The sequence below is a fragment of the Aedes albopictus genome, chromosome 3, assembly GCF_035046485.1.
Source record: "Aedes albopictus strain Foshan chromosome 3, AalbF5, whole genome shotgun sequence".
Classification (NCBI taxonomy): domain Eukaryota; kingdom Metazoa; phylum Arthropoda; class Insecta; order Diptera; family Culicidae; genus Aedes; species Aedes albopictus.
Window position 1 is genome coordinate 157577988 of NC_085138.1, and position 18735 is coordinate 157596722.

An 18735-nucleotide genomic window follows, 5' to 3' on the forward strand; every position below is an offset into this window, starting at 1 on the left:
TAATTGGAAAAGTCTCTGAAGGAACCACAGGATGAATTTCTGGACGATTTTCGAGAGCAATTTCTGAAAGTATCCTTAGAAAAATCACTGAAGGAATTATTGCGGGATTTTTTTTTGGGAAAACCCCTGGAAGAAATCATGTCGAAACTCTTGGAAAAATCTGTTGTCAAAACACAGGAAGAATTCCTGGAGGAACTTCAAGTGGATTTTCTCGATGAATCCTTGATGGTATGTCTTCAGCAATCTCAGCAGGGATTTCTTAAGAAACCCATCAGGCATTCCTGGAGACGATCCAAGAGAAATCTTCAAAGAGATTTTTTGGAATTCCTCCACAAATGCCTGCTAGGATACCTCTTAATATTCTTGTTGGGATTGCAAAGATTTCTGCAGGGATTCCGTCACATGCCCTTTCAAGGATTTCTCCAGAGATTTCTCTGAGGATTTCTATAGAAATTCTTGCGATTTCTTCAGAGAATTCTTGAAGGAGTTCTTTAGGATTTTTTTAAGAGTATCAGCATTATTACTACTATGATTTCTCCGGAATTTTTTTATGGGGTTTCTCAAAAAATGCTGGGAATTCTCCAGTCATTGATCTTAGGAGCCGTGAAAGAATTCCAGGATAATCCCCTGCAGGAATTGCCTGAGTCATCTCAGCAATACTTTATGTTGGATTCTACCAGTAATTTTGTAATAAATCCCAGCAATATTCCTGGAGTAATACCAGTAAGAATATTTAAATGAATCTTAAGGTGATTCCCAACACGGATGACTGGAAACATTCTAAGAAACTTGTTGTAATAATTCTCGTAGAATTCCTTAAAAGAATCACAGCAGACCATTTTGGAGGAATCTCAGCTGTAAATTGGCAGCTTCTCATTCTCCTAAACAAACTTGAGACAGTAAAAGATGGCTAGATTTTTGGTTCGTTTGCACTGACTCAAGCCGATACGAGTTGATAGAATCTATTAGAAAGCTGCTCCAGCAGCCCATGCGTTCTGTGATACTTTTTGAAATAGACCTATCCACATAAGATTTGTATGTTTTTACGTATATTTAAAAAAGTATCCGAGAGTTTATTTTTGATTTTTTTCTAAATATCATTTTTTGTAATCTAAAGACGAGCTTGCACAGTGTTATATATTATCGATTTCGTGCGCTTTTTTAATAAGTTTTGTTGCATTATTAAAGTTTCTTCGGAGAAGTTTCTACATAAAACAAACCGTCTCTTTTAACATGAAGAAGTAGATGGAATTTTATTGGAGAAACTTAGTAACCTGCGATTCCTTAAGAAGTAACTAGGATAGTTTGTTTGTTCATTCGTTATTAAATCTCAAAGCACATAGGACGTTCTTTTGATTCCCTGTGATTACGAAAAATTCTCTTATAAGTGAGATAAAATAAAAAAAACCCTAATTAATCCACCTAGCGGTGATGGTGCCTTTCTCGTGCTTTAAAATATCCTTTCAACAAAACTCGAGCGACATGTTGATGACATTGAAATAAATACAAAATGAAAACTGCTTGCTAAATCTACTCAATATGGATACATTTTGTATTAGCATAACATCCAATATTCAGAAAATATAAGACAACGATCCAAAACTCAAACCAAACAAGTGTCATGAAGCCGCAAAATTTTGAAACGTCATTTTAGATTTTCCGGTCATCATTTTATGACTCCGGATATCTACCCCAACTAAACTAACTGCCATCTTGAACATTGAGACACCATCTTGGATGTTCTGGTATTCATTTTTGGACTCTGCACCTAAAATAACATAAAATAGTCGCCGTATTGAATTTTGGCATGTTGTTTATGATTTTCTGGTTACCAGTTTTGGACGAAGACCGGCATTTTTCCCCATTCAAACTATAGTCATATTGCAGACCTTGTGAAACAGCGCACAGCTTGGGTTTTCTGATTACAAATTTTGAATTCTGGACATATTTTCATACAAAATATGCCCATAATGCAAGAATAAAAATTCTATAAAATAGGCACTAACTTGAATACTGGGCCATTATCTTGGACTTTGGACCGCTATTTTGGATACTCTGGTGGACTCCAAACATATTTCCCATACCAAATACACTTATTTTACATAGTTTTAGAGCTCAAAATTCCTTAAAACAGCCACCATCTTCTGCTTACGCGATCAAATTCTCATTTTTCCATTCAACGTTGACCAATCCTGCTATAACTTTACACCTTAGGAATCTGAAATGGTACGATTTGATGAGATCGCTTTAGTTTTGTCTATATTTTGTTCTCATATATGAGAACTTAGACCTATTCGTCACTGTTATTCATACCTAAAGTTTATCAGGCCATTAAACAAAGCCACGATTTAATTTTTCACATGAACGTTGGTTCTGCTACACAACATCTAGTCTCTAATGTGATCTAAGGCTATTTTCTTGCTAACCGTTCATTAGATTATCAAAAAATCTGCGATCTGATGTGTCGTATGTATGGGTTTGGTTAATTTTTATTCTTGGTAATTTCCGGTGGGATAGCCGGATCTGATTCCATGACACTACCGGTTGTCCCAATTATGGTCTGAGAATATTTTATTGCTATTTATTCACATTTACCTAATCACCACGATTTGATATATCGCATGAATGGGTTTGCTTCACTTTTACTTCTAACCACTTTCGAAGCCACAGCTGAACCCGCAACACTACCGGGAATCTAATGTGGTCTGACCCTATTTTTCCATCAGGTTGTCGATAAGTCGTGATCAGTCTTCGTTCTACTGCTCGTGTTGTGTGTAGGTAAGAGGTAACGATAGCGCACGAATGTAACAAAGCCGACTGACACCCGACTGCGGCAACGAAATGAAGGTAGTAAAAAGTGTCGAATGTTTACAAGACTGGTCGTGATTTGATGTACCGCATCCATGGGTTTGGTTAAATTTTACATTTTACTACCCGGATCTGATTCCGGGTAACTACCGGCTGAACCAAATATGGTCTAACATTATTGTCTTGTTAACTGCTCATCGGTTAACCAAAAACGCTGCAAATTGAAGGTGTCACATGCAGGGTTTGACAATTTCGACGGGACTCTCTGAACCAATTCCGGACCACTACCAGTGACGTAAGGCTATTTTCTAGCTAACTGTTCATCAGGTTATCGCAAAAGCCACGATTTGATGTGTCACATGCCTGGATTTGGTTCACTTTTACATTTGGCCTCTTCCGGCCACTCAAAACCGATTCCGAAACACTTGCTGACCGTCAGGTAATTTAAAAAGCCGCTATTTGATGTGACGCGTGTACGAGTTTGTTTCTCTTTCAGATTTAACCACTTCGACGGAAACCCCGGAACGGGTTCCGGAACACTACTGGTTCAGATATGATCTGAGATGGTTTTCCTGCTCATTGTCCATAAGGTCATCGAAAATGCCGTGGATTGATGTGTCGCATGTATGGGTTTGGTTCAATTGTATATTTGGCCACTCCCAGCGGGACGCCTAGAACCGGTTCCGGAACGCTACCGGTTCAGGTATGGTCTGAGATGATTCTCCTGTTCATTATCCATCAGGTCATCGAAAATGCCGTGGTTTGATGTGCCGCATGCATGGGTTTGGTTCAATTGTATATTTGGCCACTTCCAGCGGGACGCCTAGAACCGGTTTCGGAACACTACCGGTTCAGATATGATCTGAGACTATTTTTCTGCTTACCGCTCATCAGGTTATCGAAAATGCCGTGGTTTGATGTGTCGCATGCATGGGTTTGGTTCACTTGTATATTTGGCCATTTCCAGCGGGACGACTAGAACCGGTTCCTGAACACTACCGGTTCAGATATGGTCTGAGATGATTTTCCTGCTCATTTCCCATCAAGTCATCTAAAATGCCGTGGTTTGATGTGTCGCTTGCATGGGTTTGGTACAATTGTATATTTGGCCACTTACAGCGGGCCGCCCAGAACCGGTTCGGGAACACTACCGGTTCAGATATGGTCTGAGGCTATTTTCCTGCTTATCGCTCATCAGGTTATCGAAAATGCCGTGGTTTGATGTGTCTCATGCATGGGTTTGGTTCACTTTGATATTTGCCACTTCCGGCGGGACACCCGGAACCGGTTCCGGAACACTACCGGTTCAGATATGGTCTTAGACTATTTTTCTGCTTACCGCTCATCAGGTTATCGAAAATGCCGTGGTTTGATGTGTCGCATGCATAGGTTTGATGCATTTTCATATCTGGTCCCTTCCTGGGGTACCGTTCCGGAACACCTAAATGGCCATATCTCCGGAACGGCTGAACCGATCCGAACCATTTTCAATAGGAAACAATGGGATCAGATTCCGCGTCGAATGAACCGTCGGTCATTGAAATCGGATGAGGTTTACTGCCAAAAAGTGATGTGAGTTTTTTTGTACACACACATACACACACACATACACACACACATACACACACATACATACACACACACAGACATCACCTCAATTCGTCGAGCTGAGTCGATTGGTATGTAAGACTTGACCCCTCCGGAGGCTCTATCAAATTTTCGTTTTTGGAGTGAACATATAGCCTTTCGGTACACCTTGGTGTACGAGAAAGGCAAAAAAAAAAAATGAGAATAGCACGAAACTCCCAACATTTCTAGGTGTTTTTTTTTTAGATTTTTGCTTAAATTTTCCAACTTTTTTTCTGTAAATATCTGCAGAAGCTTCTTCACAACTTTCTTTAAAAAAAAACAACAACAACAACAAAAAACCTTGCGTAAACTGTTGGATATTCGCCTATTATTCATTAAAACTCTTTGAGCTTTTTCCACCCTCAAAGGGCCTGAAATTTTGCAACTTCACTTCTACTTCTCCCGGAATTTCTTTTGTTTCTTCTAGAAATTATCCACGAAATATTCCTTGACATTTTTCCAGAGTTTCATCTTAAAATTCACCAGAGGTTTTTCTAAAAGTCCCTCCAGTGATTCATGCAAAAGTTCTGTCAAATATTCCTCCAGGGACAGCTTATTTTGTACATTTTTGGACTTATTTTGACCTTTCCTCAGGATTTTTTTCAGACATTTTATAAGTGAAAATTTTAGGAGTTCTTTAAGAGCTTGATTGCATGGTATTTCTCAAGGATCTTTTCAAGAAATAATGCTAGGAGTACCTGAAGAGGGTTCTTCAGTTCTTTCAGATGTTCCTTTAGAAATACTTTCAAAAAAAAAACCTTCAAAAATTTCCTCAGGAATTTCATGAAGAATGCCTCCACGACTTTGGTTTTCAAATATTGGGGCAGGATTGCTCTCTATTCCTTCAGAAACTTCTCAAGGATGTCCGTTAGAAATCTTTTCTCATCATCATCATCATCATCATCATCATCATCATCATCATCATCATCATCATCATCATCATCATCATCAACTGCTCTATTAGTTCCTTTCTCCAGAAGTTCCTTTAGAAAATTTCACAGAGGCGTTTCCTTGTATTTTCTAAATTCATTCAATTTTTTTTTCATGAAAATATTTTAGGAATTGTTTTAGTAATATCTCAGAAAATTTCTCCAGATATTCCCCCAAGGATTATCCTAGAATTTTTTTTAGAAATTATATTAGAAATGACAACTGGGATTTTGATTCAGGAATCCTTTCAGTATTTTTTCCTGGAATTTCTTCTAAGAACCTCCACAAATATCGTTTTGAGTTTTTTCTGGGATTTCTTCAAAAAATCTTTTGGACATTCCTTTAGAAATTCAAAAAGTTCTCCAGTATCCTTTGAAGGAATCACAAATTATATTTCTGGTGGAATCGTAAGAGTAGTTTCAAGAAGAACCTTCGATGGAATTTCGGCAGGATTTCTTCAAGAAGTTTTTTTTTTAAGAATTTTCTGTGGCAACTCTCGGCTACCCTATCCGCACGGATACGTGGCTCCACAAACATTCCTTTCAGATATTTCCAGCATTTTTTTCACGCATTCCTTCTGTGGTACCTCCAGAAGTTTTTCTTAGGATTCCTTCCGAAACTATTGCTGGGATTCCTCCAGAAATTCATGCAGGTATTCCTGCAGGACTTTTCTCAGCAGTTTCATGTTATAATTTAAATTGAGATTTTCCTAGGGATTCTTTTCGAATTTTCTATTGGTATTGCTTCAGGAATTTCGGCTGGAATTCCTCTAGAACTTCTCCCAGGGATATCGCCGGGGATTCTTTTATGGATTTCTTTTAAAAAATCTAAGGAAATCTTCGGTAATTTCATCTGAAATTACTCAACAAAATTATCCAAACAGTTTTAAATGTAACATCATATAACAAAGGGACCCCGACAATTCGCACAAACTTTTCCATCAATTATATAAATCTAGCATGCATTCAGAATGAAGCCTGCATTCAACATTCCACACAATAAATTATTTATTTTAATATTCAGTGAAATAAAATAGGAATTTATATGCTGAAATCATTCACGTCGGTTGTTATTTTCAGTTTTTTTTTTTCGCTGTGCAGGAACTCTTCAGGGGATCTCTCTAGGATTCCTCTCTAGGTTTCCCTTTAGTTTAGGGGTTCTTCTATGGAATTCCCGACGGTTCCTTTTTTGATTCATCAGCAATTCGTGACATTCCTTCAGGAGTCCATCCAAGTATTCATTCGAAAATTCGTTCAGAAATTACTGCAAACATGAATTTCTTCGGATTTTTTATCCAGGAATTCCTACAGAAATTCTTCCAGCAATTCGCTCAGAAAGCTCTCATGGTCACTGGCGTAGCCACGGGGGGGGGTTTTAGGGTTAAAACCCCCCCCAGAGCCAAAATTTCTGGAACAAATTTCCAGTATAAAATGCTTTGTGATGAAAAAATTTTTCGGCTGCGCCGCTATTTCTAACCTACGGCTCAAATTCATTGTATATATTTACGAAATGGGAGTGTCAAATAAAAAAGGTATTATTGAACATCGAAAACCCCTCCCAGAGCAAATTTCTGGCTACGCCACTGCTCATGGTATTGTTTCCGGGATTGCTCATGGTGTTTCTTCAGGAATTCCTCCAAGAATTTCTCCAGGGATTAACCTGGGCATTGCTTCAGTGATTCTTTCAGGAACAACTTCAGGGATTATTTTAAAAATGCCTCGAAGAACTTTTCTTGGGATTTCTTCCAAAAACTCATCCAGAAATTAATTCAAGATTTCCTCCAGGAACTGTTTAGAGATACCCTAAGGATCTCCTCTTGGAATTCCTCCTGGGGGTTTTTTCAGGAAATCCTCCAGGTATTCCTTCAGGAACTACTAGAGGAATTCTTCAATGAGTTACGTACATATTCAATGTTTCCTTCAGGATTATCTCAGGAATTTCAGCGATTTCTTCAGTATTTCGCCTTTGTATTTCTTCAGAGACTCTTTCTGGAATTTCCTTAGGGATTACTCCTTGGATTCCTTCAGGAACTCTTTCTGGGATTCCTCAAGAAATTACTCCAATAATTCTTCCAGCATTCCTCTAGAGAATACTGCAGGGATTCCTCTAAAAATCCTACAGGGGTTCGTGCAGGAATTCCTCTAGATATTCTTCCAGGGATTCCTCCTGCAAGCGCTCAAATGTTTATTCAAGAATTGTTCAAAAGAATGCTCCGGGAAGTCGTCCAGGAATTTCTCTAGGGATTTCTCATGAATTTTCATGCAGCAATTCCTCTGAAGATTTGTTCTCCAGGAATTCCTACAGGCGTGTCTCTAGAAATATATCCAGGGGTTTCTCCAGGCATCGCTTCAGGTATTCCTTTGGGGAATTTTCTAGGGATTACTCTAAGAATTCCATTAGGGATACCTCCAGGTATTCCTACAGGAGTTCTTCCAGTGATTTCTATAGGGATTCCGTCAGGATTTCTCAGAGACTCCTCCAGGAATACCTTCAACAATTCCACCAGGAATTATCCCAAGAATTTCTTCAGAAATTCCTCCAGGAATTTCCACAGAAATTATTACGGCAATTTTTCCAGGAAATCATCTAGGGATTCCTTCAAAAACTCCCCCAGGAATTGCTCCCGAAATTTATACAGGAATTATACCAGCTATTCCTCCAAGAGTTTCTCCTGGAGTTCTTCCTGAAGTTGCTCTAGGAGTTCCTCCAGGCATTCCTCTAGGGTTTCGTCCAGGCATTTCTCCAGGGACTCCACCAAGAATTCCTTCGGGATTTGCCCCACATGTTTCTTCAGGAATTCTTTCAGAAATTCTTTCATGAAATTCTTCAGAAATTTCTCCAGGATTTTTTTTAGGGAATCCTATGGGAATTCTTTCAGGGTTTCCTCCAGGATTTCATCCTCCAGGTATTTCTGGAGGGATTCCTCCAGGTATTCCTTCAGAAATTCCACCAGGAATTTCTCTTCAGGAATTTGTCAGGAATCACTTCAGGGATTCTTCTAAAGATTCTTCCAGAGATTCCTCCAATGACTCCTCCAAATATTCTTCCGAAAATTCCTCCAGATCTTTCTCTGGGAAGTCCTCTAGGGATTTCTTCAGAAATTTCTAAATGGATTTGTTCTGGACTGCAGCTCACTAAGTGGACTGTATACTTTGAATAAAAAAAAATGCAGTTCCAGAGCCACACTTCACTCCTTCGACACGTTGCACTTGCACTTTCGGGTACTTATAAGAAATTCACGGGTGCGGTACGCGGTTAAGAAAAAATAAACTGTATTCGATCGAGCTTCGTGGTACACTAATTTGTATTTCGTATTTTTCCTATCGGTCTAGCTATCGATCATTCTACCTGCTACCTACAGTGCTGATCGTGTACGATCGGTATTCATTGGAAATGAGAAGAGAGCAAATCTGTTATACAGAGATAGATAGCGCAACTTGGGGTCAACTGGACGGTTGTTCGCAAACATGCCGCCCCCCTTGAAACCAGCTGGTTTCAAATTAACTCTACTACTAGCTATAGTTTATAATAATTGAAGTTCAAGTACTTATTACTAACTAATAGTGGCAAATTAGAGAAATACAATTTGATAATTCACTGTAGTTCACAAGATATTGGTTTATGGAGTTGAGTATGTTGTCTTCGATGACGTCATCATTGCCGATGGGTTACCGGCTCTTCGGGTCTGGTCTCATCTGGGATGTGGTATCGTCGACCTCAGTCGACTCTCTTCGTGGGCTTCTTCGTAGGCTTGCTCGGTTACGTCGTCGCACCGTGTTGTACTGCGGTTGCAGAGCACGCATGCGACGGGATCCTGCGGGTGCAACTTCTTCTCTTCATCTTGTTGGTTTGTTTCTTCGTCTTGTCGTGGTACATTGGTGGTCGATCTTCTCGTCTGTCGGGTTGCATCGGTTGATGCACTAGCTTCAGTGGGGATCATCTTGGACGGCTTCGTCTTGTACGGGCCGCCGCCGGGGTGGTGTTTGTAGTGCATCGATTGGTGATTTCCTTGGGAAAGGGATTATGTAGTATTCTGTGTGTAGTTTTTCCGAAACTGGAACAACTTACCCCACAAAGGCAGTAGTGGTGCCTGAGAGTTCTCCTTGGAGTAGCGCCTTGCGGGTGTTGGTTCCAGTGGAAGGCTTCCAACTTGTCCTCGGTCGTAGCGATTGACGGTAGAGCTGGCCGGGCCCATTGCCAACCAAACGAGGGAGGTGAACCTGGAGATGGTACCATGGTTGTCTCCAGGGGATGCGGAGGTAGCGGATGCAGTGCTACCGAAGACACAGAAGAGATTAATATTGAACTTTGCTTGGCGATGACCAAGAGGCCAACGCAGGTGCCCAGTGCACCGGAGTGGGAGTAGATGCTATCTCCCAAGCTGAACTGAATTGCTTCAGTGTTACCTTTAACCAAGACGAGGGACTTGGACAGACATATTTACACAGACGATACTTGACGAGACTTGACCTTTCACCACTTGTAGACTGACGGACTGATCTTTGGACTTCATCGAGGTGACCCGTGGGGTCAGAGGCGAAGCACTCGTAGAGTGCTTATTGATTGGAGTTTTGTTGCAAATTTTCATTGTCCCAAATAGGCAAGGGACAGACCTTGGTGATGCCTCTGTCGAAGCTACCATCCTTGGTACGTACCGTGACAACACGAACATGCCCGTCAGTACCAAGAAATACCTTTATTACTCTTCCAAGTGACCACCTCAGTGGAGGTGTGTTCTCTTCTTTGAGAAGAACCATCGTACCCACAGCGATGTCGTTTTTCTTCTTAGTCCATTTGACACGATTCTGCAGATCCGAAAGGTACTGGGTGCTGTACTTCTTCCAGAACTGCTGGGTGAGAGACTGCGCTTGCTCCCACATCTTCAGGTGGTTGATGGAGACATCGTCGAAGGTTCGATCCGCTACAGCAGTTAGCGGACGCTGCACAAGAAAATGCCCCGGGGTTGGGCCTCGTAGTCTGTAGGATCGCTGCTGATAGCTGTCATCGGTCTAGAGTTTAAGACCGCTTCGATTTGGGCAAGAGCCGTCAGCATTTCATCGTTCTTCAACGTTCGGAGTCCTACTGCTTTCTTGAAGTGGGTTTTGAAGGATTTTACTTGGGCCTCCCACAGACCACCGTAATTTGGCGTCCGGGGTGGGATGAACTACAGGGTACAACGATCTGATCCTGGACGATGATTTCACCTCTCCTTGTTTTCCAAGATCTGCCATTTCTTCCGGAAAGCTGTCACGTTGAGCTTGACGCACTAGGACGATCAGTGCTTCCTCTAATTCTTCTAGTGAGACAGGTCCAGTACGCTGCGAACTTCGATTTGTAGTATTGTGCTTGAAGCGGATCAGAAGGGCTACAATGCGCTGTAGCTCCTGGTACGACCATCGTAGTCCAAACAGCTCATTCGGAGGAACTCCCTGTGTGGGAAACGCTTGTGATGCACGCTCTTCCAGAAGCGTGACGTCTTCTGGAACTTCGGTGGTTTGGCTCGTTTGAGGCCAACCCAAGCAACCGAAAGTTCGGATAAAATAGCATGTTTGGGCTTAATCAGCTATTCGAAGGAAGGTGAATAGCATTCTATTCAGCTCACTTTTTAAGTAATTAACCGAACTTGAGTTCACAAAAAGTAGACTTGTGTCGCTGAAAGGAACGCTATTCAGCTTAAAAATAAGCTTCGAAAAAATGAAAAAAAAACTGTGTTTAGTCTTCAAAAGTAATTTATTATTAAGAGACATTAGTTCATGTGGAATCCAAATTTACTAATACCTTCAAATATAATTTTTGATGTTTTTTACTTACTGAGATTTGAACTCGGGTTCTCCTCGTTGAAAGCCGGTGCCCAACCACTACTCCATGTATGTGTTGTTAAGCACTGTGGGATTTTACTCAATGTGCTGATATCATATAGTAGAGCTCAATCAGGTTCGCGTGTGAACTTCCTCTGAACTTGGAATACTTTTTGAAGTCGAAAGTTCGAAAGAAGTTCACGTGGAACTTCTTGTGAACTTACACAGTTTGACATTTTCAGTTTGTTGTAATTCGCAGTGCAAAGCAATAAATTAGGGCTAGTGTATCGACTTTAAGAAAAGATAAGTTTTCAGATTTGTTTCCAGTGGCTACGATTGCGTCAATTACCCGCGCTGCAGCGACAAGTGAGACGGGGTTGGAAACATCCAGCAAAGCTGGAAAAAATAAAGCACAGCCAAAAAACTCCGGCGGAATCCGAGGTGGAAGAGTTGTCTGCTGCGGGGGCAGCCTTTGAGCACCACAATACGGATGATTTGCGTTGATTACAAGTAAGTACGTATAGTGAAACAAAGTGTACTTGTGAAATTAACACAAGCTGTGGCTGCTGCGCACGATTTCCGAGTGATTTAATTGAATGAAAACTTCTCCCCGGCCCCGCTGTCGCCGAAGTTCAAATGAAGTTCACTTTTGGTACGGTTAATATTTATCCGAACTTTGGGTAGTAAGTTCAAAACAAGTCCGAAACAAGTTCGGAACGGAACATTTCAAGTTGTTGGAATATGTCCAAATGAACTATATTTGAGTTTTAAAGGCACGAAAAAGTTCAACATGAGTTCGGTTAATATTTAATTGAACTCGGTTTTAAAATTCAACATAAGTTCTTTCTGAACCTGTTTTCGACTTTAATGTCGTTTTGAAGAGATGTCAAAAGCTTGTACATGTACTTCCAAGTTCATAACTAATACATAAGAAACTTTTTGGAGATTTAAGTTCAACTAAACTTGAATTGAACCAAATTTGAACTTCTGAGTTCGTTCTTCAAGTGGTATCCGAACTTTTGGTTGCTTGGGAATAGCATTGATCCTGCAATAACCACTGGGGACCTTCGAACCAGCGCCTTTCGTATTGGAGTTGGGCTGGCGACATCCCACGAGAAATGAGGTCCGCAGGATTCTCGATTCCCGCTACGTGGCTCCTCGTTCCGCCTTGGGTGAGATGTTGTATCTCCGATACTCGGTTGGCAACGAACACTTGCCAACGAGACGGAGGAGATCCGAGCCAGTGATTAACAATTGTGGAATCCGTCCAGAAAAACGCGGTATGTACAGCCTTGACTTGGACAAACTTCTCGTAGAGGTGACTTAACAGGAGTGCAGCCGACAGCTCGAGCCGGGGAATTGTCATTATCTTCTTCTTTTGCTCCAGATTCTCAAGAGGAGTCACTCGAGACTTCGATGTGATTAATCGCACAGTAACGGACCCTGCCGGGGCCCGTGGCGTAGTTGGTCACACGTTCGCTTCATATGCGGATGGTCATGGGTTTGATTCCCAGCCCCGGCACTTGCAATTTTTCGTCAGTTACTCTTCTCCCCGAGAGTGGCTGACATTGACCCTCTTCTGAGCCCATGGCTCAAACGGACCCGGATACCTGGACATCGGCAAAATGCAATTCATAATGGACCCCCAATCGGACTGGAAAAGGAACAACAAGCACCCATGGACATTCTCGTGCTCATCATTCTACCGAGAAAAGAGTAGAAAAGTGAAAGCAGTACGAAGGCAACCAATTCGATATAGTAAAATAGAATACTTCTAGACGCTGTACAAAGTGTAAGTGCAGCTGTCAATTGTAATCGCTCACGTAGTGCCTAGTGGACAATAGAGCTGTAAAATAGGTTAAGTGATCAAGAATAAAAAAAAAGTAACGGACCCGTCTGAGGCAACGCAACGGAGATAGAGACACGCTCCATACGCTACTGTTGACGCATCGCTGAATCCGTGCAGTTGAACGGAAACGCAATCGTTGCTGAGTCCAACCCAGCGGGGAATAGTAAGCGTTTCGAGTGCCATCAAGTTCTGCCTATATTCTCTCCACATTTCCTGTATCGACTCGTCCAGTGGGTCATCCCAGCCGCATTTCAGCCGCCACAGCTGCTGAATGAAGATTTTCGCCTGCACAACAACCGGACCGACTAGTCCTAACGGATCGAACAGGCACGCTGCGTCGGAGTGTATGCTTCGCTTGGTGATGGTCGAGGAATTGGACTTCCATTGAGGAAAGGAAAAGTGGAATTCGTCGGAGCTCACATTCCACCGTAGTCCCAGTGTTTTCACTGTTGCGTTGGACGAATCAAGCTCAAGTATGGAGCGATCATCTCGCAGGTGCTTCGGAATGCTACGGAGAACTTCGCTTGAGTTTGAATTCCATTTCCGGAGACTGAATCCCGCCGAGTCTGACACGTCCTTAACTTGCTTCACCAACGTTTTGGCTTCCTCGACGCTATCGGCGCCCGACAGCATATCGTCGACGTAAAAGTCATGCTGGATCACTTCAGATGCCACTGGATGCGTGGCTGCACAATCTTCGCCCAGCTTCTTGAGGCATCTTGTCGCTAAATACGGCGCGCTAGCCGTTCCGTATGTGACAGTGATGAGTTCGAAGAATTTCAGGGGTTGGTCTTTCGAATCACGCCACACAATTTTGTGGAGAGGATGATCGGTCGGTTGAGTGAGCACCATCCGGTACATTTTCGCCACATCCGACACTACCGCTATTCGATGGAGGCGAAACCGTAGTAGAATCGCCAGGAGAGGATCCTGGACCACAGGGCCCACCATTAACGCGTCGTTGAGCGACACTCCCGTTGATGTGCGGCACGAGGCATCGAAGACAACACGAAGTTTTGTGGTCGTGCTGTCAGGACGCAACACCGCATGATGCGGCAAGTAATAGATTGGTGCTTCGCTGTCAGTCTCCTCGGGGACTTGCTTCATGTGTCCCATCAGCTGATTTTCATGAATGAACTCAGTGTACATCGCCTTCAGTTCCTGGTCGCTGTCCAGACGCCTTTCGAGGCTCAGGAATCGCTTGATAGCGATGTTTTTTGATTCGCCTAGTTTCTCCATGACGTGCTGCTTTCGTGGAAGGGCTACGACAAACTTCCCTTCTCCGTTTCGGGTGGTAGTTCTGTTGAAAATCTCCTCACACGCTGTTTCCTCCACCGAATTCGTGCTGTTGATATGACACGTCTCCAGCTCCCAGAATTTGGCGATGAGTTCTTGCAGATCAACCAACGTGCTGACAAAAGTCGACGTTCTTGGAATGTTGGCAGGAACTTCTGGAACTCTACCGGACACAATCCATCCGAAAACGGTTTCCTGCAGAGTCGGACCACTATCCGAGAGCTTTCGTCGTCCCGCAGCAAGAACATCGATGTAGAATTCAGCACCGATGATCATATCGATGGAACCAGGTTCTCCGAAGGTCGGATCCGCCAACACGATGTCGCTTGGTATCTCCAGTACCTTCACCTGGACAGGGCTGATCGGCAACGTCCGGGTGATCTTGGGCAGGACGTAGAACTGCATATCTTCGTCGAAGGCGGAGAGTGTTGCTTGTCGAGGTTGAATCCTTGCTTCCACCGATTTCGTCGATGTGACGCTTCCGCTGCCGATTCCTTCCACTTTCAAGAGGGCTGGAGTCTCCTTCAGTTTGAGCTTCTTGGAGAAGCTGGTCGTGACGTAGCAAAACTCTGAACAGGAGTCCAGCAATGTTCGAGCAAACGAAACGTTTCCGAACGGGTCTTGCACTCGAACAATTGCGGTTGACATTAATACTTGTCGAGGGAGAGATTGCATATTTTCTGATTGCTTAACAGCTTTCAGAGTAACAGTAGCGTGTCGTTCTGTAGTGGGTTGTGGGGGAGTGTGCTGAGAGCTTGATTGGATCACTGGGTAGGAGTTTGTGGTTTGTGTAGCTGGTTGAGTAGATGTTTGTGTCTGACCTTTTGGTGGTGTTTGACTTGGTTGTGGCTGTGTCTACCCTGCTGCGCGGGTTTGATCTTGCGTTTGTGGAACGGATGGTTTCGGTGCTCGCGGACTCGTTGGCGCGTTCTCGAAATGCAGCATGGTATGATGCTTTCTGCCGCACTTCGTACAGGCACCCTTGGAGCAACCTTCTGCGTAGTGGCGTGCGGATAAGCAGTTGCGACACAGACGTTTCTTGTTGGCCTCTTCTACCCGCTGATTAATCGTCAAGCCCTTGAACTTGTTGCATTTGAAGGGGAGATGAAACGGCTCCGCACAGAACAGGCATTTTCGTGCAGATTGGGATGACGTGTGTGTTGTTGTGACTCGCGCACGCTTCTGCTCGGATTCGATGGGCTTGCAAGGCGCGATGGACTGCAAAACGAGACAGTGATCACGCAGAAACTTCAACAGCTCGTCAAATTCCGGAACATCTTTGGAGTTGTGATGTGATTCCCACAGCCGAAGGGTGGCTGAATCAAGACGTGAGCAGAGCATGTACGCAAGGATCGTTGACCAATTCGCCGTGTTTTTTCCAATTTTGTTGAGCATTTGGAGGTTCCTGTCGAACTCGTTAATCAAGTGGTTCAACGCATCGCAGTTTTCTCGTCGCAACAGCTCCACGGAAAAAATAGCATCTAGGTGTGCTTTTACGATGAGTTTTTTGTTTTCAAACTTCTTCTCTAGTGCCTTCCAAGCAACCTCGTAATTCTCCGCCGAGAGCTCCACCGAGCAGATTTCTTGTAGGGCATCGCCGTGGACAGAGGATCGTAAATACGTAAATTTGTCGATCGGCGCTAGCTGGCGATTGTTGTGGATGAGGCTGCGAAACGTGTCCCGGAAAGTTATCCACTCCTTGATCTTGCCGCTGAAGGATGGCAGCTTTATGTCTGGCAGCTTGACTCTCGATATCCCGGAATCCACATGAGCTTGGACTCCAGCAGTCGACTGGGAAGAACTCGGTTTCGGTGGTCTTAACGATATTAGAGCTGCCTTGACTTCACAGTACTTCTCTTCCACTACACGGACCGCTTCATCGTACTGGGCTTCACGGGTAGCGGTTGCCTTTTCCAGGCGTTTCTTGCGTTCCTCTGCAGTTTCCTTGACGTCTTCATCATCTTCTTCAGGGTCTACTTCGTCCATGGCAATCTCGATCTTACGGCGTACACTGTAGAACTTCTGCATCACATTCTCCAACGCTTCCAATCGCACCTCAATTTGGTTCTCCTGAGTTGATCGCTGGAACTCGTTGACGAATTTCACAATTGCCTTCAGGGAATTCTTCAGCTGCCGTTCTTCACGACTCAGCTCCCGCAAACTTTCTTCTTCTGCCATGTTGAACACCACTTCACAAGCTAATCAACTCGAGTTTAAAGCACTGCTAGCACTTCGCACTGACTGTTCAGAGTTCAACAATGTCACACTAGTTCGCAAATTCACTCACTTTATGCAACTTAGCAGTGCAATAAACTGATTATGAAGTCCACTTGATCACTTTTTGACACTCACTAATCGCCACACTCGACCGGAATGCTCCTCGTAGATCCAACGCGACGTTCCACAGTGACGCGACCCGAATTGACTAGACTAGCAACCATAGACAGCCGATAAGGAGGACCAGCAGCGGACTAGCAACCAAAGGGAGCAACCAAACCAGATAATCCGTCAGATCAGGGACACATTGACTCAATCCAGACCACACGTCCAGAATTGAAAACGCTCAAGCATTCAATTTGCACAATTTATAAAGCTCTTTGTTCGCCCCACAATCACCCACAAAATGGAGACGCCACATGCAAAGAACGCCACCACAGACCATGCAATTTTACTTCCCTGAATCGTATTCCTCAGGCCTGTTGGTCACACCGCATGCAATGACCGCCGACCAGCAGCAGCAACAGGATCGTCTCCGCCCCAGCAACAGCAACAACAGCAGCAACTTGTCCACAGCCTCGAAGTACTTCGCCGCCGTAGTGGATTTCATCCACGTTTCCACGTCACCAGCGCAGGAACAATGGTGAACGAGCAGCACAATGCCGCCGTTATCTGCAGTTAGTAACGCCGATTCTTCTGTGGAATCTATCCACCACTTCGACCACGCGCGCACTTCGACCGACCGCACAACTTAATTGTCCAATGTCCACCGGTTAAGATCCGGCTCGAAGGACCATGTTCTGGACTGCAGCTCTCTAAGTGGGCTGTATACTTTGAATAAAAAAAATGCAGTTCCAGAGCCACACTTCACTCCTTCGACACATTGCACTTGCACTTTCGGGTACTAATAAGACATTCACGGGTGCGGTACGCGGTTAAGAAAAAATAAACTGTATTCGATCGAGCTTCGTGGATACACTAATTTGTATTTCGTATTTTTCCTATCGGTCTAGCTATCGATCATTCTACCTGCTACCTACAGTGCTGATCGTGTACGATCGGTATTCATTGGAAATGAGAAGAGAGCAAATCTGTTATACAGAGATAGATAGCGCAACTTGGGGTCAACTGGACGGTTGTTCGCAAACAGGATTTCTCCCAGAATTCCTCTAGAGATTCCTTCAGGATTTTAATCAGGGATTCCTTCAGGAACTCTTCCAGGGATAGTTCCACGGAATTTCCCCAAGAATTCCTATTGGGATTTCACCAGAAGTTCCTCCAGGCATTCGTCCTGAGGTTCCTCCAGAAATTGCTTCAGCGAATCCTCCAGGAATTCCTCTAGGGATTTTTTCAAGAACTCCACCAGGAACTCTTCCAAGAATTTCTCCAGAATTTTGTCTAAGGGTTCCTCCTGGAATTCCTCAATGGGTTTCTTCAGAAATTCCTCCAGGGATTTCTCCCAGAATTCTTTTAGGGAATCGTCCAGGAATTCATCCAAGGATTCCTTCAAGATTTTTTTTTCCGGGGTTTGCTCCAGGAATATATCCAGGAATTTCTTCAAGGAGTCCTCCAAGGATATCTCCTGGAATTCCTACCGGGATTCTTTCAGGGTTTCCGCCAGCTGTTGCTGCAGAAATTCATATAGGAATTCCTCCACGTATTCATCCAGGAATTCCTCCTGGTATTTCTCTAGGAATTCATCTAGGAATTGCTCCGAGAATTCTTCCAAAAGTGCCTCGCAGATTTCCCCTAGAGATTCCACCAGGAATTCATCTAGGAATTCATCCAGGGATTGCTCCAGACATTCGTCCAGGAAGTCTTCCAGTTATCCCTTAATGGATTCCTCCTAGAATTCCTCTAGCCATTTCTCCAGGAATTTGTCCAGGTACACTTTCAGAAATTCCTCCAGGGATTCCGCCACGAATTTGTCCAGAAGTTCCTACTGGGTTTTCAAAATTGGGTCCTCACCGAAGTTGCTTGCTTATTCCACTTGTTTTGTATATGAACTGAATGAGCTCAAGATTTCACTTCACATGTACACATTCTTTACGAGAAATTATTGGTTGTTGCAATGATGAAATTGAAACTTATACTTCTTGTTAAACTCACGGAGAAAATCTAGTTTCATTGATTTTTGTACATGCTTCATAAATAACCCTAAACTGGCTCAACTCCCTTGGCCAAGATCACACATGACTCGAGTGACCC

At 43.5% G+C, this 18735-nt stretch overlaps 2 protein-coding genes across 3 annotated transcripts in view; one reads left to right on the forward strand and one right to left on the reverse strand.

The window, feature by feature from the left end:
• The window catches only part of LOC109422692 (putative leucine-rich repeat-containing protein DDB_G0290503), a 673760-nt gene that overhangs the window by 60988 nt on the left and 594037 nt on the right, over nt 1–18735 (forward strand). The window lies entirely within an intron of this gene.
• LOC134290418 (uncharacterized) lies at nt 15166–16488 on the reverse strand. Its single transcript, XM_062857558.1, has one exon. The coding sequence runs from the start codon at nt 16486–16488 to the stop codon at nt 15166–15168; it is 1323 nt and encodes a 440-aa protein (XP_062713542.1).

Coding starts and splice junctions, on each gene's coding strand:
- LOC134290418 (XM_062857558.1), bottom strand. CDS start 16,488: ATGGCAGAAGAAGAAAGTTTGCGGGAGCTGAGTCGTGAAGAACGGCAG.